General features: G+C 40.1%; 2 protein-coding genes across 2 annotated transcripts; both read left to right on the forward strand.

Moving 5' to 3' along the window:
- Positions 1-11485: 11485 nt before the first annotated feature.
- Positions 11486-17591, forward strand: LOC103938679 (BRCT-containing protein 1). Its single transcript, XM_048576004.1, has 14 exons — positions 11486-11617; positions 11709-11810; positions 11942-12010; positions 12098-12165; positions 12264-12361; positions 12546-12597; positions 12744-12836; positions 13391-13501; positions 13681-14023; positions 14261-14769; positions 15794-15903; positions 16090-16148; positions 16249-16436; positions 16983-17591. Exons 1-14 carry the CDS (start codon positions 11572-11574, stop codon positions 17169-17171), a joined length of 2037 nt encoding a protein of 678 aa, XP_048431961.1. The 5' UTR covers positions 11486-11571; the 3' UTR covers positions 17172-17591.
- Positions 17592-18830: 1239 nt separating this feature from the next.
- On the forward strand, positions 18831-22586 carry LOC103938674 (peptide chain release factor PrfB3, chloroplastic). The gene is made up of 6 exons (XM_009348705.3): positions 18831-19191; positions 20255-20472; positions 20726-20923; positions 21443-21652; positions 21945-22119; positions 22294-22586. The coding sequence occupies exons 1-6, from the start codon at positions 19017-19019 to the stop codon at positions 22566-22568; spliced, it is 1251 nt and encodes a 416-aa protein (XP_009346980.2). The 5' UTR covers positions 18831-19016; the 3' UTR covers positions 22569-22586.
- The last annotated feature ends 1511 nt before the right edge of the window (positions 22587-24097 follow it).

A 24097-nucleotide genomic window follows, 5' to 3' on the forward strand; every position in this document is an offset into this window, starting at 1 on the left:
AAATTTAAAATTTTCTTGTGCAGTTTTCATTATTTGTCAACAAAGTTAGCTATGAGTATGATATATCTATCAATTGCAGTAGAAGACATAAGTTAGATGTCAAACAAATTCTTCCCTCAATTATATCTAACCAATCTCAAAATTTTATCTTTTCATCTTCAAACATCTTTAATACATATTTCTTAAAAATATTTCTATGAGGCTATTTGATATCAAAATATATGTATTTGAGCTCACTGGCTTCGGGTTCCGTAGGAACTCCGAAGTTAAGCGAGAAGGGGGCTAGAGCAATCCCATGATGGGTGACCCATTGGGAAGTTGCTCGTGAGTTCCCAAAAACAAAACCGTGAGGGAATGGTAAGCCCAAAGCGGACAATATCGTGCTACGGTGGTGGAGCGGGCCCGGGAAGTGATCCGCCCCGGATGGGGATGTGACAGTATAGATTTCTACCAAATCCATATTGATTTTGGAAAATTTGAGAAGATTCATATAACAAATTTCTATGGATTTTGATAGATTTTGCAGCGTTGAATCTTAACTGTCAAATACATCTAACAACTTATTGAAATCCTGAAAAATGTTAACCCACAAAATCTGCAACTTAATGAAATCCTGCAAAATCTTTAATTTTTTAATACATCTAGAATTGGATGGATTTTAAAACCGACTATATAAAATCTTCATTGACTAGACCTAGCTTTACATGGATTCTAAAAATCCTTTAAAATCCATTGGTTGACTATATTAGGATTTTAAAGTCTTTTAAAAATCATTTTAAATCCAAGTTTAACTACACCCCCTAAAGATGCAGAAACACAACAACTAATCATTTTGCGCATAACCAGCAACAATCATATTCCAAGAAATAATTTCACCATCAAATTAATTTATGAACCACTGCAAGCTATGCAAAAAATGAGTAGAAGCATGGTCATCTTCAAGCTACATACCATCTTAATCTTTGAAATAACTTGAAATTGTCACTTCCAAAAAGAGAAAACGACATCTATAACTACAAAAATTAAAAAAAAAAAATTGAATTTTCAAGAATATGGAAAATTAAATGTCAACCCATCAAAGCAAAGAGAAAAATATGAGCAACTCATATCATGTTTTCAAGGATAATCAACAAAAACATATTCAATTAGAGGCAGAACAAACATAAACCCAAAAAGAAATTGAAACTTCCCAAATTTCTGAAACAACAAAAGACCATTGAGATTGAGAAGATGAAAGAAAGAGAGAGAGAAAAAGAGAATCTCAAAAAAAAAAAATTCCAAAGAAAAAGAGGACCGTGAAATGAAAGTTGCTTAAGGAAGGGAACCTTGGGTGGGTGTACGAGGTTGATGCCGAAGCAGTTGATGGCGCAGGTGACCAAGAAGCGGTCACCATGTAGACGAGGTAGTCAAGGGAGGGATTTTCATAATGACATGTTATTTAACAGGTGATTAACGAGTTCATCTGTTAACGACCTGACCTGTTAAGCATCCACCCAAGGGCTAATTTCAACAGGTGAGTTCGATCGAGTTAACAGTTAGGTTTAAAATGTAGTTCTAAATGGTATGGAATTTCACTTGTTCTTTTAAAGATATTTTTAGATTTTCTATTATGAATAGAGGATCTTTCTAATTCCTTTCTCTGAGCCTATTTTTTTTTCAACTATTACTTACTACTTCAATTCTTGAGAATTATAAGATGGTTGCTTTGTACTTTCTGTGTGACAGCCCGTCCCGAAAATATCGAAAACGTATATGTGAAAAGACACTTTTACCCCTAGTTCGTTCTCTTTACCTTATTGGTTGTTTTTGGTGTTGTGTTGGCATGTCTTTGGGCCACACACACACTCCCACACTTGCACCACCCTCTGTCCCCTTCCTCTGTCTCTGTTCCGCGTCTCTCTCTCCCTTCCCATTCACCATAAACGTACGGACACACACACAACTCACTCAAACCTTCACAGATCGAAGGAACCAAGTACATTTTCGAACTCGTGAGGCTCGTGGGAGTGCAGCTGTACCATTTTCAGGTAAGATTATCACCGTTTTCACGTCGATTCGACGAGGTCCGTTTTGGATACTATTCATGCAAACGTAAATACTCACGTTTTAAGGAAAATGGAGCTCGTAGGTAACTTGGTGAGGTCCCAAGGAGTCTCGGAGTGGTTCGTTTGGTGAATTTGGACGTCGAAATTGCCATATTCGAAGTTGGCCGGAATTGGAGTTTGGTGACAGGTAAGATCTCGTAGTTTTTGTCCCTTAAAAGTTGGTTGGTTGTGTTCCCCTAGTCTTAGGCGTCATTTTGGTACAAAAATTGGTTGAGAAACGAGAGAGAAAATCGAAGTTTGCAGGTTTTGCGATTTTTCGGCGCCGGCGACGGCACCGGAGGTTCGCCGGGGAAGGTGACGGAATATTCCGTCAATTCTGACGGAATATTCCTGACGCCGTTAACGGAATCTGTCAAAACTGACGGAATATTCCTAACGGCGTCAGTTGACGCCGTCAGCGTGCCAGGCACGTGCCTGCGCGTGGCCGGCGCGTATGGCATGCCTTGGCCGACGCGTGGGGGCGCGTGCGGTGGTGGAAAATTTTTCTAAAAATTTGGGTGTGATCCTGAGGTTGTGTAGAGCACGTTGGTATATTCAATTGTCCATTTTGAGCAATGTATGAGAAGTTATTACGAAAGGAAGGTTATGTGCTTTAAAATTAACGTTTTTATAGTATTTTCGCATATATTTGAGACGTATCCCGAGGACGAGCGTGGTCACTCGAGGCAGGGGGGCTACGACCCTTCCACATATCAGTGAGTGGGCTTTTGGTTTTCCGTATATACCTATATACTTATATTTTCCCAGAAATTGATTTAAATGTTATTAGTTATATGTCATGTGTTATATTATCGTTCCTTATGCATCATTAGTAGTTTTATTAATCGTATATATATACGTATGCATAATTGGCGCTGTGGACGCACAGGTAAGTGCCAGGTAAGCGTTATTTCATATTTGCATTCAATAGTGATTAGAGATGCTGAGAGAGCTCATAACCTGCACCCCCGGTGTTAGTGCTCCCGCCTAGAGTAAGGCACAGTCCTTCACGTGATGTTCGCCTCCCGCACCACACGCTCAGCTTGGATCCAAGTTAGGTGCACAGTCCTGTCGTACAGACCACTTTAGGTGGTTCCGACTCGTAGGTGACCCACGATTATTTGCACAGCCTTCACGTGATCGTAGCAATAGAGCGTTTATATGTATTACACCCAGGCCTGTCGTACAGACCACTTTGGGTGGTTCCGACTCGTGGGCAGGTTTAGTTATTGATATTGAGATTTGAGCTCTAGATGCAGTCGTACAGGTCACGTTACATGACTCCGGCTGCCAGATTATATATTATTGATGTGATTTATACCTGAGCACTTGCATTTCATCGTGAGATTTGGTATACATATTATTGAGCATGATTTGGCATATCTATATATACGTTCATATGTTTATTTTCTAGGAAGTATACAGGTTTTACGGCGAGGGGTTAGAATCTTGTTTTTGAAATGGTTTTCGAAAAGCTTTGTTTTTGCCCACTCACGTTTTTGTTTTGCGCCCCTCCAGGTTCTAGCTAGCTAGCAAGGTTGGTGGTGTCCCAGAGGGCTTTCCCGGCATTTCTGACAGACGTTCACCAGCGTAGGTTCACCTTCGGGTGCCCTGTTGTAACGCTATTTTAGTTTGGACTGCTCTAGGCGTTTAGCTCTGAACTTAGCGTCTCACTTACGCTAGCACTTATTACTTTTATCTTATGTATGCTAGTTTTTGATTATTCGTACTTTTACGTTACTACTTTATTAGCTTCCGCACTGTGCACATGGCTACGTCACTTCCACGTGACGGCCAGCACGCCCTGGTCTCGGTCGGGGTGTGTCAGTTTGGTATCAGAGCCTAGGTTTGGCAGTCCTGTGTCTTTGTGAGTATTCTAATAATTTTGGTGCCTTCTGTCAGAACTATGCCGCCTCGTCGGGAACCACGTCGCTCTGCTGAGCCTAGTTTCCCCGATATTGCTCAGCTGGGGGAAGCTATCGCTACAGCCATTCAGTCGGCGATCCACCCTCCCCAGAGGACTCCTCTGGAGACTATGTATAATTTGAAGTTGGATAAGTTTGAGGGTAATGAAGGTCATGAGGGTGCGGAGCGATGGTTAGAGCACATTGAGAAGACTTTTCGTGTTCTGAATAGTCAGGGGAATCTTCCAGTCGAGAAGTGGGTTGAGACGACCTCGTGGTTTCTGGGTTCGGAGTCTGCAGCCTGGTGGGATCAGGAACTTCGTCGTTTAACTCCAGCTCAGAAGACGGATTGGAATGTTTTCATTACTTTGTTCAAGAGAAGGTTTGTGCCCCCTGAGTACATTGATCTTAAGAAGCAGGAATTTACTGAGTTGAAACAGAGGAAGATGACAGCGAATGAGTACTATCGGAAGTTCACTGACTTGTCTCGCTATCATCCTGAGATTGCTGGTAATCCGGCGGAGATGCTTCGTCATTTTCGCTTAGGTACTAAGAAGAAATGGCGTTCGATGGCGACTACTACCCACTGTGATACTTACCAGGACTTTTATGAGGTTCTACTGAGAGTTAAGGACTCTGAAAACCTGTCTAGCGAGAGTGATGAGGAAGAGAAAAACGGTAATCAAAAGAAAGATGTTAAGGGTAAAGGTCAAGCGTCGCTCGGGCCTCGTCAGACTCAGAATTTCAAAAGGGGTAGTACTAGTTCTAGCTCTTCTAGCGGTGGTTTCAGCGCCACTGGTCAGGGACGTGGAGGTAGGTTTGCTGGTGGTGCTCGAGGCCAGAGACAGGGTGATGGTGGCCGAGGTAGGGCCCTACTTTGCCGCAGGTGTAATAATCGGCACTTTGGTGAGTGTAGGCGTGGCAACAGTGGTTGTTTTACTTGTGGGCAGATGGGACATCGAGCTGCAAATTGTCCCCAGAGTCAGCAGCAGAAGCCGCAGCAGACTTTCTTGCCGCCACCTGCACCTATCCAGCAGATTCAGGGTCCGAGTAGTTATGGGCAAGCAGGTCGCGGTGGTGCCTATCACTATTAGGGTGATGCTGTTCCTTATGCCCCGGGACAGTATCAGTACCCCCAGGACCCATATTCTCAGGGTGGTTATCCTCAGTACTCTAACGGCTATATGCCGTATCCTCCAGCTCCAGCAGGCGGTTCTCAGTGGTTTCAGGGAGGATAGTTTCAGCAGGGAGAGATTGCTTCGAGTAGTGCGGGGTCTTCGAGGCAGTCTGGTCAGCCCAGTCAGGGGCGTGGTACTCAGAATCGTGGTGGTCAGTCGAGCAGAGGTCGCGGTGGACGACAGCAGACCCAGGGGCGTATTCATAATATTTCGCTGCAGGACGCTCAGAACAATCCAGATTTGATCATGGGTACGTTAAATATACTTGGTTATTTTGCTAGAGTATTAGTTGATTGTGGTGCTACACATTCTATGATTTCTCATACATTTGCTCAAGTGACGCAACTTCGCCCCACACCTCTAGGGTACGATTTAGAGTTCGTTATGCCTAGAGGAGAGAGATGTATTGTAGATCGTGTGTACCCAGGATGTTCAGTGATAGTTGAGGGTATTGTTATGCCAGCTGATCTTATCCTGTTAGATATTGTCGACTTTGATGTGATTCTGGGAACAGATTGGTTGCATTTTTATCGTGCCAATATTGATTGCTACGGGAAAATAGTTACGTTTCATCGTCCTGGACTACCTGTGGTTACTTTCGTGGGTGAGCAGAGTGGGGTGAGACATGGCGTTATCTCTGCTGTGAGAGCGAAAAGGTTGTTGTCTAAAGGTTGTCAGGGGTACTTAGCTCATGTGGTGTTGGATGAGGCCGTTCCTAGTCAAGTTGAGGATGTGAGGGTGGTCAGACACTTTCCTGATGTTTTCCCTGAGGATTTACCTGGTTTACCACCAGATCGAGACATGGAGTTTACTATTGAGTTGCTTCCAGGTACTAATCCTATTTCCTTGACTCCTTATCGTATGGCTCCTGTTGAGTTAAGGGAGTTGAAAGTTCAGTTACAGGAATTAGTGGACAAAGGTTTCATTCAGCCTAGTACTTCACCGTGGAGAGCTCCAGTTCTGTTTGTGAGGAAGAAAGACAGAACTTTGAGGCTGTGTATTGATTACAGGCAATTGAATCGGGTAACGATTAAAAACCGTTATCCATTGCCACGTATTGATGATTTGTTTGATCAACTTCGAGGTGCTTGTGTATTCTCCAAGATTGACTTGAGGTCTGGATATTATCAGTTGAAGATTAGTAGGGATGACGTTCCTAAGACGGCGTTCAGGACTCGTTATGGTCATTACGAGTTTCTGGTTATGCCATTTGGGTTGACGAATGCACCAGCTGCTTTCATGGATTTAATGAATCGAGTATTCCAGCCATATTTGGATAGGTTTGTTATTGTTTTCATCGACGACATTTTGGTGTACTCGAAGTCTAAGGCAGAGCATGTTCGACATCTTACTTTGGTGTTAAAGAGGTTGAGGGAACACCAATTGTATGCTAAGTTTAGCAAGTGCCAGTTTTGGTTAGACCAAGTTGCGTTTTTGGGGCACGTTATTTCTGCTCAGGGTATTTTGGTGGACCCTCAGAAGGTGGCAGCTGTGGAGAATTGGGAGCAACCGCGAACAGTCACTGAGGTGAGGAGTTTCCTTGGTTTGGCGGGGTATTATCGGAGATTTGTTAAGGATTTCTCCGTGATTGCTTTACCATTGACGAGATTGACGAGGAAAGATGTTAAATTTGAGTGGGATGATAAGTGTGAGCAGAGTTTCCAGCAGTTGAAGCATCGTCTCACTCCTGCACCAGTTTTGGCACTCCCGGACGATAGTGGTGATTTCGAGGTTTATAGCGATGCTTCCTTGAATGGTCTGGGATGCGTGTTAATGCAGCATGGTAGGGTGATCGCTTATGCTTCACGTCAGTTGAAACCTCATGAGTTGAATTACCCTACACATGATTTGGAGTTGGCTGCTATTATCTTTGCGTTGAAGTTGTGGAGACACTACCTTTACGAAGAGAAATGTAGGATCTTTACAGATCACAAGAGTCTCCAGTATCTTTTTACTCAGAAGGAACTTAATCTTCGTCAACGAAGGTGGATGGAGTTGCTCAGCGACTACGACTGCACGATTGATTATCACCCTGGTCGTGCAAATGTAGTTGCTGATGCGCTTAGCAGGAAGTCTCAGGGCCACATTAATGCATTGTATACAAGTCATATTCCTCTTTTGGCGGACTTGCGTTCTACGGGAGTGAGGTTTGAAGCAGAAGGTCGAGAAGTGGCTTTACTTGCTAATTTTCAAGTTAGGCCCATCTTAGTCGATCGGGTACGTGAAGCCCAGGTGGCTGATAGGGAGACTCAAGAACTAATCCAAGCTCGAGATCAAGGAAGGAGGAGAGACCTCAGAGTTTGTGATTCGGATGGCATGTTGATGCAAGAGGGAAGAATGGTTGTGCCGAATAATTTGGATTTAAAGAAAGAAATTCTCGATGAAGCACATATCTCGGCTTACGCTATGCATCCAGGAGCTACTAAAATGTATCATACCATTCGACCGTTTTATTATTGGCCGGGTATGAAGAGAGAGATAGCTGAGTATGTGAGTAGGTGTGCTGTTTGTCAGCAAGTTAAAGCGGAAAGGAAGAAGCCGTTTGGGTTGTTGCAGCCGCTTCCCGTTCCAGAGTGGAAATGGGAAAATATTACCATGGATTTTGTGTACAAGCTTCCGCGTACACATAATGGTTTTGATGGCATTTGGGTGATCGTTGATCGGCTCACTAAGTCGGCACATTTCATTCCAGTGAGGGAGAAGTATTCTTTGGGCCGATTAGCGGAGTTGTTCATTTTGAAAATTGTGAAGTACCATGGTGTCCCTGTGAGTATTGTCTCGGATCGTGATCCACGATTTCCATCCAAGTTTTGGGTGGCTTTTCAAGAAGCTTTGGGTACGAGACTACTTTACAGCACGGCGTATCATCCTCAGACTGACGGGCAGTCAGAGAGAACTATTCAGACCTTGGAGGATATGTTGCGAACTTCGGTGTTGCAGTTCGGTGATGCTTGGCACCAGCGGTTGGATTTGATGGAATTTGCTTATAATAATAGCTTTCATTCGAGTATTGGCATGGCCCCATTTGAGGCATTATATGGTAGAGCTTGTCGCACACCGTTGTGTTGGTCAGAGGTTGGAGAAAGAGTCTTAGTGGGTCCGGAGATTGTTGAGGAGACTACTCAGAATGTTCAGGTAATTAAGTCTAACCTGAAAGCAGCCCAGGACAGGCAGAAGAGCTTAGCGGATCGGCATGCTACGGACAGAGCGTATGAGGTCGAAGATAGGGTATTTCTGAAGCTTTCGCCGTGGAGAGGTGTTGTGAGGTTTGGGAAGAAAGGCAAGTTGAGTCCCAGGTACATTGGACCATACATGGTCACAGAGCGAGTTGGTGAGGTAGCTTACAGGTTGGAGTTGCCTCTGGAGCTAGCCAGAGTGCATAACGTGTTTCACGTGTCCATGCTTCGACATTATGTTGCTGATCTGTCTCACGTGATACCTCCGCAACCCTTGGAAATTAATCCAGATTTGACTTATGACGAGGAGCCAGTGACGATATTAGATTGGAAGGAGAAGGTTCTGAGGAACAAGACAGTGAACTTAGTGAAAGTTTTGTGGAGGAATCTTTCGGTCGAGGAAGCTACGTGGGAGACGGAGGATAGAATGAGGGATTTGTATCCTAGGTTGTTCTTTGGTCACTAAGGGTTATATTTGGTTGTTTTGAATTTCGGGACGAAATTCTATTAAGGTGGGTAAGTTGTGACAGCCCGTCCCGAAAATATCGAAAACGTATATGTGAAAAGACACTTTTACCCCTAGTTCGTTCTCTTTACGTTATTGGTTGTTTTTGGTGTTGTGTTGGCATGTCTTTGGGCCACACACACACTCCCACACCTGCACCACCCTCTGTCCCCTTCCTCTGTCTCTGTTCCGCATCTCTCTCTCCCTTCCCATTCACCATAAACGTACGGACACACACACAACTCACTTAAACCTTCACAGATCGAAGGAACCAAGTACATTTTCGAACTCGTGAGGCTCGTGGGAGTGCAGCTGTACCATTTTCAGGTAAGATTATCACCGTTTTCACGTCGATTCGACGAGGTCCGTTTTGGATACTATTCATGCAAACGTAAATACTCACGTTTTAAGGAAAATGGAGCTCGTAGGTAACATGGTGAGGTCCCAAGGAGTCTCGGAGTGGTTCGTTTGGTGAATTTGGACGTCGGAATCGCCATATTCGAAGTTGGCCGGAATTGGAGTTTGGTGACAGGTAAGATCTCGTAGTTTTTGTCCCTTAAAAGTTGGTTGGTTGTGTTCCCCTAGTCTTAGGCGTCATTTTGGTACAAAAATCACAAAAATTGGTTGAGAAACGAGAGAGAAATCGAAGTTTGCAGGTTTCGCAATTTTCCGGCGCCGGCGACGGCACCGGAGGTTCGCCTGGGAAGGTGACTGAATATTCCGTCAATTCTGACGGAATATTCCTGACGCCGTTAACGGAATCTGTCAAAACTGACGGAATATTCCTAACGGCGTCAGTTGACGCCGTCAGCGTGCCAGGCACGTGCCTGCGCGTGGCCGGCGCGTGGGGGAGCGTGCGGCGGTGGAAAATTTTTCTAAAAATTTGGGTGTGATCCTGAGGTTGTGTAGAGCACGTTGGTATATTCAATTGTCCATTTTGAGCAATGTATGAGAAGTTATTACGAAAGGAAGGTTATGTGCTTTAAAATTAACGTTTTTATAGTATTTTCGCATATAGGTGAGATGTATCCCGAGGACGAGCATGGTCACTCGACGCAGGGGGGCTACGACCCTTCCACATATCAGTGAGTGGGCTTTTGGTTTTCCGTATATACCTATATACTTATATTTTCCCAGAAATTGATTTAAATGTTATTAGTTATATGCCATGTGTTATATTATCGTTCCTTATGCATCATTAGTAGTTTTATTAATCGTATATATATACGTATGCATAATTGGTGCTGTGGACGTACAGGTAAGTGCCAGGTAAGCGTTATTTCATATTTGCATTCAATAGTGATTAGAGATGCTGAGAGAGCTCATAACCTGCACCCCTGGTGTTAGTGTTCCCGCCCAGAGTAGGGCACAGTCCTTCACGTGATGTTCGCCTCCCGCACCACACGCTCAGCTTGGATCCCAGTTAGGTGCACAGTCCTGTTGTACAGACCACTTTAGGTGGTTCCGACTCGTAGGTGACCCGCGATTATTTGCACAGCCTTCACCTGATCGTAGCACTAGAGCGTTTATATGTATTACACCCAGGCCTGTCGTACAGACCACTTTAGGTGGTTCCGACTCGTGGGCAGGTTTAGTTATTGATATTGAGATTTGAGCTCTAGATGCAGTCGTACAGGTCACGTTAGATGACTCCGGCTGCCAGATTATATATTATTGATGTGATTTATACCTGAGCACTTGCATTTCATCGTGAGATTTGGGATACATATTATTGAGCATGATTTGGCATATCTATATATACGTTCATATGTTTATTTTCTGGGAAGTATACAGGTTTTACGGCGAGGGGTTAGAATCTTGTTTTTGAAATGGTTTTCGAAAAGCTTTGTTTTTGCCCACTCACGCTTTTGTTTTGCGCCCCTCCAGGTTCTAGCTAGCTAGCAAGGTTGGTGGTGTCCCAGAGGGCTTTCCCCGCATTTCTGACAGACGTTCACCAGCGTAGGTTCACCTTCGGGTGCCCTGTTGTAACGCTATTTTAGTTTGGACTGCTCTAGGTCAGCTCTGAACTTAGCGTCTCACTTACGCTAGCACTTATTACTTTTATCTTATGTATGCTAGTTTTTGATTATTCGTACTTTTACGTTACTACTTTATTAGCTTCCGCACTGTGCACATGGCTACGTCACTTCCACGTGACGGCCAGCACGCCCTGGTCTCGATCGTGGTGTGTCATTCTGTATTTTCATGTTTTACACCTTTTTTCTATACATATTTCAATTGTGAATTGTGATGCTTTTTACATTCTTCCTTGAAGTGAAGATCTAATTGGGTGATACAGTTTTTATGATGTTGAAGACAGCATGCCCCACAACTTATAACAACGCTACTTGATCACATTTTGCAAATCTCGTGCTTTTGGAGTTTTATTAATTATGTCCCTTATGCTTATAGAGTTTTATTAATTATTTGATTTGGAAAATTGTAAATATATATTATTAATGATGTTGGTGGTTGGGGTTGAGGTCAGCTGTCAGAGTTGACGAAGAGGGAGGAGAGAAATTGAGTGGGAGATCTTGTAGTGATTGGTTGCGGAGATAGCAAGTGTTTGGGGACAGGGAGAGCTTCAAAAACGACACGTGTCATAAATATATTGCACCACGTAGCTTCGTGGGTAATTACTTGAAATCTTTTCTTCTTCGCGCCTATTTAAACCATCCCCTTCTCTTCCACTTGAAAAATAAAAAACCACACTTTCGTTTTGTTATGGCGCCTAGAAAGACCGCTTCATCGTCTCCCCCGATCCCAATCGGTAAGAACAAACCCTAACCCTAACCCTAGAAATTCGATCTCATTCATCCTCTCTCTCACTTACTCTAATTGCTTGTTAATGTCATTGACAGGTAATTGCCAAGTCACAGTCGAAGCTAACAATTTCAGTTGCCAGTCGGACCCAAACTCCCTCCAAATATCCCTCTCCAGAAGCGCCAAAGTCACCATCTCAGGTGCCATTTTGCCGTATCCAATACAATAAGGATATGGGTTTCTTAAATTCTAAACAAAGGTCTTTAATTTTTTACCCATTCTTATTTAAGTTATCCAGGGTTTTTACTTACTGGGTTGTTGTTTTTGGTAGTGAGGAAAGAGGTGGAAAGAAATAATGGCGATTGTAGTATTGCCGCGCATTTGGAATCTGAAGAGAGAGGTAAATTAAATTGGTTTATTTGAAAAAATTGTAGTTGGAGGTGTAATATTTGGGCAGAGTTTATATGTTATTTCTGGATATATTTAGGGGGTGATCTTTCGTACGTGCTCGTGAATCCCAAAGATGCCAATAGCTGTCAAAAATCTTATCTCCAGGTAATTGAATGAATCTATTTCCTCCCTTGTTTGTTTTATTGACCGGGCATTTTTATGTTTCGGCTAAGGATTGAACTTATATGAGTTTGTACTTGTAGGAAGTACTGAAAATGTACATTAGGGAACTTCCTGCTATGAATTTTGCTGCTAATACTGGAAAGCAATCAATGTTTTTAAAAAGATCTGTTACAAATGGGTAAGATTATGAAACTTTCTTTTATTTTTGTTAATAAACAGTTACTTAGCTGTGTGCCTTTTCATTTTCATCCCTTATATTCACATCATAAAATGAAATTGCATCGGTGCTTGTTAGTATTTAATTACTAATAAACCATATGTTTGCTAGTTGGCTTTTGATCATTTTTAGGTTCTCTCTACAGGAAATACTGCACTTTGTTTTATAAATCTCAGTCTCTCGCAGATTCTGAAGGGGTAGGTTTGCTAGGTTCTTTCTTCTCATTAACCGACCTTTTTTGTCCTTAACAATGCATGGAAAGGAAATGCTAATTCCCTTTTTTTCCTTCCAACTAATACTGTTGGTCACTTTTCTTCTTTTGCCCTGTGCTTTCTTTTTGCAGGTTATAGCTGCAATCAGTTACCAAATAGTTCCTGCTGACACACAATATGCTGAGATTCCTCTGACTGCTGTTAATTTTCACTACCAACGCAAGGTCTTTTATCCTCTCTTCTTTTTGTTAGTTCTCATTAGAACTTTTTTTTTTTTGGCTTAAGATTAGGGGTTTGTGTAGTGTTGGGATGCTGCTTCTCTGAGAGGTAAGTTTGCAATCTTAGGAATGACAACACACTTACCCCAATAATACACTATCTGGTTCTTAGTATAGTACCAGCACCTGATGAAATACTCCTTTCTTTCAGTTTTGTAGCTTTTTACATATGATAGAGATATACTGTTATTAAGTCCTTATAATAACTTCCAAAGCATGCGGGATTATAGTCAACTGTTTCAAAGAGGGAGAGGGGACATCCATAAATTCTGCTTTTCAGTATCCTTGAAAATTAGAAATATTTTGGGTTCTGAGTTGTAATTGCAGCATGCGAAGTTTTTTCTATTCTAGTGTCATATATTTTGCATATTTGTTTGGTTTGTACTAATATGCCTTTTGATATTCTCCTCATGTTCACTCTTTTTAGTAATATGATGGATTTTGTGTGGTTATGTGGAAATTTCTTTTATTGGTTATCTGACATGAATTAGTAATTCCAGGGATTTGGTAGCTCCTTGTTCATGGAGTTGAGAAAGAGACTTCAGAGTGTAGGCATATGTACAATATTCTGTTGGGGTGACAAGGAATCTGAAGGGTTTTGGTTTAAACAGGTAATTTTGATGATATAAATCCTCAGGACCAGAGCAGGAAAAGTAATTGTATTATTTTGTTGATAAATGTATTTGGAAATGAACTACAACATGCTTTCTCACTCATTTTCTCTAAGATATGTCAAGGTCTTCATTTGATTTTCAATTTTGAAGCTGTCCTGAAATTGATTAAATTGCAGGGTTTTGTACCAATAGCTGAGGTGGATGCCAAAGGTAGACGCTGCAGATTACCTATTAAAGCTGACATCCGCAAAGCATTGTGCTTTCCTGGTGGTTCAACCCTCATGGTTTTACATCTTAACCAGGATGTTTCCGGGAATACTTCAGACTCTTTGAAGTTGGGAGTTTCCTTGAAGCCTAATGGAAATTCATCTGCTGCTTTGGGAAACCAAGTGCTGGAATTTTCTAGAGGGAATCGCAATACTCTGAATGCAAAAAATCAAACGTCTTCAAGAAGTGAAAATTATCAGCCTGAAGCGTTGGTCAATGATGGCCTTCCAAGAGAAGATAACCAGTCTGTAGGTAGGTAGATTTGCGCATAGTCCAGTTCTTTGAATTATACTATAAACAAAAGGAATGTCTGGACAGCATATGAATGCATAATGCACATCTTCTTGGCGTAGATCAAACCATTATGACAATGCTTAATCAAAATGACTGTATTTTACTTTCAAGCACTAATCTACCGATGTTCAGCCACTGACAAGAAACTTACGTCTTTTATCACGATGAGAATTGAAAATCTCTGTGTTTTTATAGGTTATGGGTCTTGGGAGAAATTGCAGCGTTACAGGGATTCAGTTCCTCTCACCAGAGTGGACCCCAGCATGTTGAGCAGTGGTGCGGAATTATCCAATATTGGAACTGATGCTGATGAAACCCACTTACCTTGTTCCAAACAACCTTCATGTGCAAAGAGAAAGGTCTGGGAAGCTTCAACGTCTTCATTGAAGTCAAAAAAAGTGAAGGGATGCCATCTGGTTGGCTTCCGATCCGAGTCTAACTGTAGTTTAGTTCCAGAAACTGATGGAAGTGATTCTTGTCTGAAAGGATGCTCCTTAGTTTCTTCCAAATGCAAATCCTTAGTGGCAGATCATCCTAGAGATCTTCTGGCTAGTAGTCACGAGGAAAATATTGCTGAAGAATGCGGACTAATTAATATAACATCAGAAACTTTAGTCAGGAAGGAGTTTCAGTCACAGCCAGAATTATTTAAAATCATGTTGATGAATATTGCTGACAATAGAAAGAAAGCTAATCTCACAAAGGTATGCCCATTTTATTACTTATGATTGTCAGCTATAAAAAAAATGATGCAAATATCAAAATTTTATTTTAGCATTTATTTTTCGGGATATAAAAAATCCCATTTTATTCTATCTGCAAACTGCAGTTTGGTACCACAACATGATTCTTATCATGCATAATTTGTGTGTTGTATGTGCGATTTATTCAATCGTACTTCTCTACTTTTGAACACAACGTACAAGAAAAGTGGGGTGAAGAATCTGATGCTTCTGAATGGACCTAGTAGATATCTGTTTGATTTTGACTTTAGTAAGGGGTTTTTAAATATCTTAGAGTTAGAGGGTGATAGAATACAGTTCTATCTTGCTCAATGGTTTCTTTCTATGCATGACCTGATCATGGATTAAGCTTGGACCTTGGAGATGGTCCAATTTTGAGTGAATCCTGGCCAGTCTGGGAAAAAATGTACCCGCCATGTTCAGGTCAGCGTGATTTATTGGAATCAATGAACAGTGAATTCAAAAGGTTTAACTAGTATTACAAATTTTGTAAGGAAAAATACTCTCTGTTTGGATATGCATTTTCCTTGAAAACATAAATGTGGTAGTATAGTATTAAGGGTTCTTATGGTACCATTCCATGGGTTATATGGATGGAATTTTGACGTTGTTGTACATAAAGCAATTCCGTAGTGCCGAGCCTTCATATGCATACTTTCATTTACTCTAGTCTGCACGGATGACTTGAATTCATATTGGTTAGGTTCGATACTCTCTCCTGAAAGAATACGATCTCCAATAGTCCTCACTAATATATTTTACTAGAAAAGATGAACTTGTTGGTCATATAAATCAGGAGGCGTCCTGATTTGTTTTGTTTTTGATAATTTCATGCATTTCATTTGCTTTTTCTTTCTATATTGATAATGGTTTTTTACTTTAGTGTCACTGTCCAATATTTTTGGAATGATATTTAGTTCTTTTTCGCTTCACTGCATATAAATATTTTGAGTTTTGTTGATTTTTGTATTTGTTTGATGTATAGGTAATTGAGGACCTTGGTGGTGTGATTACATCTGATGGAAGTACAAGCACACATCTTGTCACTGGGAAAGTGAGAACCACTTTGAATTTCTGTACTGCTCTTTGTTCAGGGTTAGTAGTCAACTTTCTAAAAGTTCTCTTTATTCTTTCACTGCTGCTACTGCTGATGCACAAATCTATTACATTTTATGTTCTCAATGATTTAGCAGCTAGTGGTATTTTATACAGCATCAACCTTTATCAATTGTCTGTCCAGATTATGTCATTATTTATTCATAGAGCTTTCTGGCTGTGCAGGGCTTGGATGGTTTGTCCGTCCTGGTTGAAAGAAAGCTTTCGTCAAGGAAGATTTGTCGGTGAGTCAGATTGACTACTTGGTTTTGTTTTATTACTGATACTCAACCTTTGCTGGGTTGACAAAAAATGAAAAACATTTGTTGGGCTTCTCATTTGCAGATGAATCATCTTACATATTGAATGATCAAGAATACGTACTTAAATACGGAACTGAGTTGAGAAGTGCAGTTCTCAGAGCGAAGGCAAGTCCCCGAGGCTTGTTCAAAGGCTATAATGTATGCATAGCAGCTTGTGTTCAACCTCCTGCTAGGATGTTGTCTTCCGTTGTAAGGTCTGCTGGTGGACATGTAAGCTCTTTACTGATCAATCTGAGCATTGTTTAAGCATGCATGTCTGTCATTGAAAGTGCGAACATTCTGTAATGCTTTAGGGGAATGACATCGTGCATTTTGTATGTCATGCTTATAAATTCCATTTTCAGAAAATGATATCTACCAAATCGGCACGATATGCTTTAGGAAAATGCATGTTTTACAAAACTGCACGATATTATCTTTAGTTTCTCAAATGTGTACACAAGGTTGAGCATGATATCTGCAACTTCAACATAACATGTTGTGTATGTTCCCACCTTCATTTTACTGCTCAGAACTCATTGTATGACCAGTGTTAGGTTCATCGTGCTTGATCTTTACTGGTTATCAGAAGCATGGTTGTGGATTTTGATGATTGTAACTCTTTGAATCGATTATTATCTACAATGCCGTGGGGATATGAACCTATAAACTGATTTTTCTTGAACAGATATTCTACGTAAATTATTTCTTAATAGTTCACTTTGATATGTATATATATAATCATAGCCAGCCACTGATTACTAGATGAAACTACAGATTATTGGTGAACTGGAGAAAGTAAACGAAGCTTCAAAAACAATCTTTGTGGCATGCGAGGAAGATATGGAAAAAGTATCGTTGGCCGTAGAGAAGGGGATATGGACTTTTAGCAGTGACTGGCTTATGAACTGTGTCATGAGACAAGAGCTTGACCTGGAGGCTCCCCAGTTTGCAGAGTCCCTCTGACTTTGATGAGAAAATTGCATATATAAATGTCTGTGTCGCATAACCGTACGTCGAATAAAAGAGGAAGATAGAATCAAAATGTAAAGTCTTCTGTACATTTAGTATAATTATTTGTATGCATATGTTGAACCAAGAAATTAAGATGGTTTGGTTTCCTCATAAGGACAGAAACAGATTGTCAAAAGGCTTTTATGCAGGAATGCTTTTGAAGCATTAGTATTTATTAATCAAGGTTTAAATTTTTCCAAGACTTAGGGCATTGGTTGTACTTATTGAGGAGGACTTGCACAGTTGCATGGTACGGGTACATTGTCACGGTGATGTCCCGTGTCTATGAAATAAAAATATGTAAGTTTGTTTTGTCTATATGTCCTTGTTTTATTGGCACTTGAAGTTATATGACTATAAACCCGTATCATATAAGTTGTTTTCCTTATTCAAGACTTGCTCACGAATAACAAATGACGCATAAATGGTTGAAACGTAATCCAACTTGAACTCGAATTATGTATTGTGTTAGCAGAGAAATAAGTTGTCCTCTTTTTCTTTTTCCCTTTTTGGAACTCTTATTGGCAAACTCGAGTCTTGGTCTAGACCTATGAAATCATTATTTTGATAAAGCTCATGTTCGAATAGTTTTGTCTGTGAAGATCGGCTTAAGATCTCAAGGCCTAGATTTCTTGTTTGGACTCTTAGCCCCCTTTCAACCAAAATAAAAGAAATAAATAACTATTGAGGCATCATAAGATACAATATTAGATGGCAACCAACTGAAAATTATGCAATAGTTCAGTAGTCAATCACCAAAAAATTCGCAAAATATTAGTCTTTTGCAATCAATGGACTAACAAGCAACCGAAAACTAATATAACAAATCAGTAGTCAAAATCGAAAAAATTCTCAAAATCTTTGGTTGCTTTATGCTGACAGAGGTCCCATAATTTAGTAGCAAACAACCTAAAATTAGAAATCCAGTCCTATGATTTAGCAGCAGCAAACCGAAAAATATGTAAGAATTCATTAGCAAACAATTGAAAACGAATGTAAAATTCAGTAGCCAACAACCGAAAATTTTCAAATTGTTCGATTCTTGTAAGCTGAATACTAGAAGACGATCATGGGTCCCACCATTTAAAACCAATGAACTAAAGTTGTGCACATTTTTTAAGGTGTCAACGCCATTTTATTTATTTTAGGGAATTGGGTTCAGAAACCCTATTGCAAAGCAAACAATGCCAAATAACCCCACTCCCTAAAATTCAATATGTACAAGTCTTATTTGACAAAAATACTCTAATTTAAATACCTCTCTATGAACGTCTTTGAACATATTGTGTTGTTTCTAGATTAACATTAAACATGATCTAAGTTTTCAGGAAAGATATTGTGTTGTTTCAAAATGTTAATATTAATTTGAATATGTTATCGGTATAGTATTGATATGACGTCAATATTTTTTTATACAAAATTGAAGGCTATTTTAGATTGATGATTTTGCAACAGTGCTATTCAAGCCAATTTCCCGTAGACAAATTACGATTATCCACTTATTTTGGAACAGTGAGACAGTAGGAATTTCACTTCTTTCAGGTTTTAAAGTCTGTCTTGACATGACCAACGGTAGTTTCCGAAAAAAAAAAAAAAAAAAAAAAAAACATGAGCAACGGTCTAGAATATTGAGGATAAGATGCAGGAGAGAGGAGGCCAAGCAACTTACTCCTCCGTCCTCCGTCCTCCGCCTCCGACAGCAATGACAACCTAGTATTCCCATACGTACGGATGTCCACACCCCACGTGGCCTCAGCTGTTCTCTCTTCTGAAACATAATTTTCCCTTTTCATTGTTATGGCAAGCTTGGCCGCAGAATCCGCGTTTCTCAGAAATGGTACCACCACCGCCGCTGCTGCTTCCGCCGCCGCCGCCTTATTCAGCTTCAATTGGAAAGCTTCCCAAAGAAAGAGCCACCGGTCGCTACACACTCATTGCGTGGATGACAGGAACAGGGCCTCCAAACAACTGGGTCTCCTCTCTCTCTCTCTCTCTCTCTCTCTTTCTAAATATGTATTCATGTGTTCTTGTATGTATATGTATAGCTGTTACTGATGAGGTGTTTTGAATTGGGCAGACCCAACTGAAAATTAAGCAACTTTATGCTAAAATAACTTTGTTTTTCTGTGAATTTATTGCAAGAATTCAAATTTGGAAAATGCATATTGCTGGGTCCTAAGTGAAGATTATGTCTAAAGTATTATCCTTTTGAGTATTTTTTGAAGTTTTATGTTTTGGTCTAAGTGAGGTACTATAAGGCTTTGAATTTCTGTATATCTTTGTAATTTAAAGGCATGAAATATTCTGTTCTGTAAAATCAATTTGGGGTTGGGAAGGGGGAGTAGATTGGAAGGTTTAACAAGTGTTTATCAAAGATGATAGGATCTATGGGGCTTCTAGCTCCAGTAGTACAACGCTTATCCTCTGCCCGCATAGCAAGAGTCCGGTCTTGAGTGAAAAAAAAGATGTTGGGACCTATACTTGGGGGAAAAGGAAAGAGGATGTTAAGGAAGGGGCATCGGGGAGACTATTCTGTGATTGTGTTTGGTGTTTAAATATAAGATGCTTATTGTTTAGAGGGTGAAACGGGTCAGTCATGCTAATGTCGTGCTCCACGACACCTCTCTGCATAAGTTTTGGATGTTTGTTTAAAAAATTATTGGAAGGGTATAAAAAGGGCTGAGGCATTTGTACTATAGTATACGGATGCATCAGTTTCGAGTGGTGAAATTTGACAGTAGGTTATTAAAACCATTCGCTTTTTGCTTGTAGTTGTGGGATATACAAAACAAAACCCTTCAGCTGTAACTGGTGCGAAAAAGGATGAAATTTATGCATGTTTCCATTTCACAAACAAAAGCTTAATTGAAGATCCTAAAGCAGGATGTCAGTTGTTGCTTATGTTCAGAAAATCAGTGAACTGATCAGAAATTAATGAGTATTTACCGTCACACACAGCTCTAGAGTATGAATCAGTAATACAATTTATTTATTTATTACATGGGATTCAAAATGATTGTCTGAATTTTGTTCAGGATTATTTTCATTGAAGAAGAAGATTGAAGATACAGTTCTCAGAGCTGAGACGTTGGCTCCAATGGCATTGGAACTTGAAGAAGCACGAAGAAATAAGCAGGAACAACAGATACGAGACTATAACCTTTGGGATGACACAGCAAAGTCTAATGAGATTCTTGCTAAGTTAGCTACCAGTGCTAAAGTGGTTGATGCTCTCAAAGACTTGACATTTAAGGTGACACATTAGGCAACATCTTTAATTTGTAGTTATTTCATGTTATCAACTGGTTTGCAATTATGCAATATTGAGATGTACTTCCTGCTCAACATTTGATGCACGTCAATCACTTATTTACCCATCGACGTCAAGTGTGGTGATCTGCATATTCATTTTAATATCTCCCTATATATATGCAGAAATTGTCAAAAAGTAGCTTTGATAGTGTTGCTTTGATATGGATGATGACTAGAGTTGCTTATCTATGTAGGCTGAAGAAGCAAAGCTAATAACACAGTTAGCAGAGGTAGACGCTATAAATTATGGGCTTTTTAGGCAAGCATATGATGCCTCTCTAGATGTAAGCAAGCTTTTGGATCAGTATGAGATGTCCAAGCTTCTGAAGGGACCATATGACATGGAGGGAGCATGTCTAACTATCGAAGCTGGAGGTGAAGGCTACCCTGAGGTATGATTATCTACTTTTTCTCTTGGTACCATGGGCCATTATGAATGAAGGTGGTAGTTTTTGTTAATCATTCATGTTACCTAGAAATAGAATGCAATCGGCTGAATGGAAAAGGAGCTCGATACACCACAAACCTTAGGATCTGGTAAAATGAAAAGAAAAATTAGGAAGATTGCTTACTTACGAGTTTGAATGCCCTAAGGTGCGTAGTTAACCTCAGTATTGAGTAATAGTGGGTTGTAAGTTCCTAATGAGAACCAAGTTTGCACTTGTAAACATAGGGCTTTAGTAACATAAACTGATTAAACAATACTCTTCTCGCTTATACAAGTAAGAAACGTAACAGTAAGAATCTGTAGTGTGTATGGACCAATGCAGTACTGAAAATGTGACTCTAGACCTAAATGCTATTTGTACTATCTCTCTCTCTCTCTCTCTCTCTCTCTATCTCTCTCTCTCTTCTAACACGCATACACACTTTTATTCTGTGTAACTTCATTTCAAAAATTTCTGTAACAGGTATGGGTAAAACAACTACTGAGCATGTATACCAAATGGGCCAAAAAGCTAGGTTATAAAGGGAGGGTAGTCGAGAAGCATTCTTCCACAAATGGTGGCATCACATCAGCAACTATTGAGTTTGAATTTGCATTTGCTTATGGGTATCTTTCAGGAGAGACAGGTGTTCACTATCTTACAAGCTCGCAAAATGTGTCTGATTTGCCTACGGTAAAGATTTCTTTTTGTTCACTATATTACAACTTCGCAAAATGGATCTGTCAGATATTAGATCCATTTAGCCAACAGTCAATGTTAAGGATATATCTACTTCTCATGTGTTTGGTTCGCCTTGGTCAATTCTTTGCTGCATATATTATAATTCGGTCACACACTGCAAACCAGAGACTAGGGCCTTGTGATAGGACGAGTGCTTCAAAATAATCATTATAGTAGTTTCATTACGTTTCTTTGACAATCTGGACTGGTAATTTTACCTTTGTGAAATATGAATGTCTTGCAGGCTAGCTCAGCAGGTGTGGATGTGTTTCCTTTGTTTCTTGGAAAAGCCCATGACCTAGAAATTGACAACGACAACTTGGTCGTTGCATTGCCATCGGTGCTTGAAGAGCAGCACCAAACTGAACCTACAGTGTCCATCCAGCATAAACTTACAGGCATAAGTGCTCAATCATCAGGTACTCCTTTTACTAGTAGCCATTACATACCTTCTAGTTTAAATTGAGCTCTTTAGGGTCGAACAATATATCTAGAGGACTATGACAGCAATATCATTTGCAGAAAGCCTTTTATCTTTCACTTCAAAATCCATAATCTTTTGTTCTCGTGCAAATCTGCTGTAAATCGTGCAGGCGAGAGGAGTCACTTTGCAAATAAGATCAAGGCAATTAACCGGTTGAAAGGCAAGCTTCTGATCCTTGCATTGGAACAAGGTGTTAGCGAGGTTAGCAATATCAAGAAAGATGAGATTGTGAATCTGTGGGAGAAGGAGACGAGAAGGTACATGTCTTATCCACACAAGCTGGTCAAGGATGTAAAAACAGGCATCCAACTACCTGATCTAATGTCTGTTTTAGACGGAAATCTTGAACCTCTTATTGGTGCTCATATTAACACAAGACAGTAAAGTTACATGGTTTTAATCCCTCTCCGACTTCTCTTTAAGCGTTTTTGCTGGAAGTGTTTCAATTAGAAATGCATCGAGATTTTTATTAAAATTTCAAGTGTTTCTTTGAAAAACCAATTGGTAGTACTTCCTGAAGAAGCACTAGAGATACTTTTAGTTTTCAGAAAGCATTTTTAGCAATTTCAGAATTAATCCTAAACATGCCTAGTATACTAGAGAAAATATTGATAATGAGCCATCTTTTGGTATACATGTGTACGAAAGTCTGAGAGAACTTAACGATGAGGGGAGCAATTTACATGACACGTATACCGCCACGGCACCACCGTAGTATTTTGCCTCATGAATGAGGCATCTCTCTCAACCAAAAGGCCAAATGGTGGCCCACTGGAAGCGTCCAAGTCTACAAATTTTCGGTTTGAATCTTATGAATGACGAGTTTCATACTAATTTATTTCATCTGCCCCTTAGTGTAAATATATCATTGTATAAAAAAAAATCACTTGCATTATTTTTAAATAAACTTTTAGAAGTTTTCACTAACTTTTTATTTTTATTTTGATTTTGCAAACGATAATATACACTATTATCATCTAAACTATAAAGAGGAAGATTCAAATTTGAGTTTAGATGAAGAATAGACCCTGGTATGTTTGTGGTCAGATTTTTCACTTGGAGCGCTTGGCTAGTCAGTTGAGTGACATGTTGCAATCAACAAGATGGTGGTGGGGGCTAAAGTTGCCTTGTGTCCTTGTGCAATACAAGGAAGTTGTTATCATCAAGGTTATTGCCCAACCTCTATGTGATATTAATAGAGTTGATGAAGTCACGTTAGGTTTAAGTGGTTTGTCTGTGAAAGTATTTGTTGAAGTAGATCTGAGGTGTTGATTGTCAGCAAGGATGATGATGATAAGCTTATTCTCATTAGTTATGAGAAATTGTTTGAAGTGTGTTTTTACTGTGGGCGTACAAGGATTGAGGCTGACTCATGCCCTGAAGAGGAAGTAAATGATGGGTGTTTTATGATTAAGTATGACCTGTTGATTGTTCATGATGGTAATGTGTTATGTTTGTTTGAAATTGATGTCGATAAATGTACTTTAAATTTCTAGGATGTAGTGATTCAGGAGGGAAATAGGAATGTGGGGGAGAGTAGTTGGGCAGTGAGGGATGTTGTTACATCCATCGTGGTAGCAAAAGTTGCGATGGCCTCTCCTAAGCCAAGCGAGGGAGTGTTAAGTATGAGAAAATGAGTCCGAAAGGAGATTGCAGAAGCAAGATCGAGCTACAAGAGTCTACTTGAAGAAATTGATTAATCAAGTGCATAATTTGGAATTGCCGACGTCTAGGGGACTGGATTTTAGTAGGAATTTTAGTTTTTTTGCGTAATTTATTGAAGTTGGACCTTTTATGTTTATTAGAAACTAAAATGGATTTGGAGATGGTCCCAAGGAACTTTTATGGGAGGCATTCTATAATGTTTTTTGTTGTAATCCCATTGGTAGGGCTAGGTCTAACAAATTGGTCGT

This window comes from the organism of the source record quoted next, unplaced genomic scaffold (genome assembly GCF_019419815.1).
Source record: "Pyrus x bretschneideri cultivar Hongxiangsu unplaced genomic scaffold, Pyrus_bretschneideri_v1 Contig83, whole genome shotgun sequence".
Classification (NCBI taxonomy): domain Eukaryota; kingdom Viridiplantae; phylum Streptophyta; class Magnoliopsida; order Rosales; family Rosaceae; genus Pyrus; species Pyrus x bretschneideri.

Excerpts from the sequence above, each read along its gene's own strand:
- LOC103938679 (XM_048576004.1), top strand. The coding sequence starts at position 11,572 with ATGGCGCCTAGAAAGACCGCTTCATCGTCTCCCCCGATCCCAATCG. Across the intron at positions 12,011-12,097 it reads TTTGGAATCTGAAGAGAGAG|GGGGTGATCTTTCGTACGTG; the intron begins GTAAATTAAATT and ends GGATATATTTAG. Across the intron at positions 14,024-14,260 it reads AGAAGATAACCAGTCTGTAG|GTTATGGGTCTTGGGAGAAA; the intron begins GTAGGTAGATTT and ends GTGTTTTTATAG.
- LOC103938674 (XM_009348705.3), top strand. The coding sequence starts at position 19,017 with ATGGCAAGCTTGGCCGCAGAATCCGCGTTTCTCAGAAATGGTACCACC. Across the intron at positions 19,192-20,254 it reads CAGGGCCTCCAAACAACTGG|GATTATTTTCATTGAAGAAG; the intron begins GTCTCCTCTCTC and ends AATTTTGTTCAG. Across the intron at positions 22,120-22,293 it reads CATAAGTGCTCAATCATCAG|GCGAGAGGAGTCACTTTGCA; the intron begins GTACTCCTTTTA and ends TAAATCGTGCAG.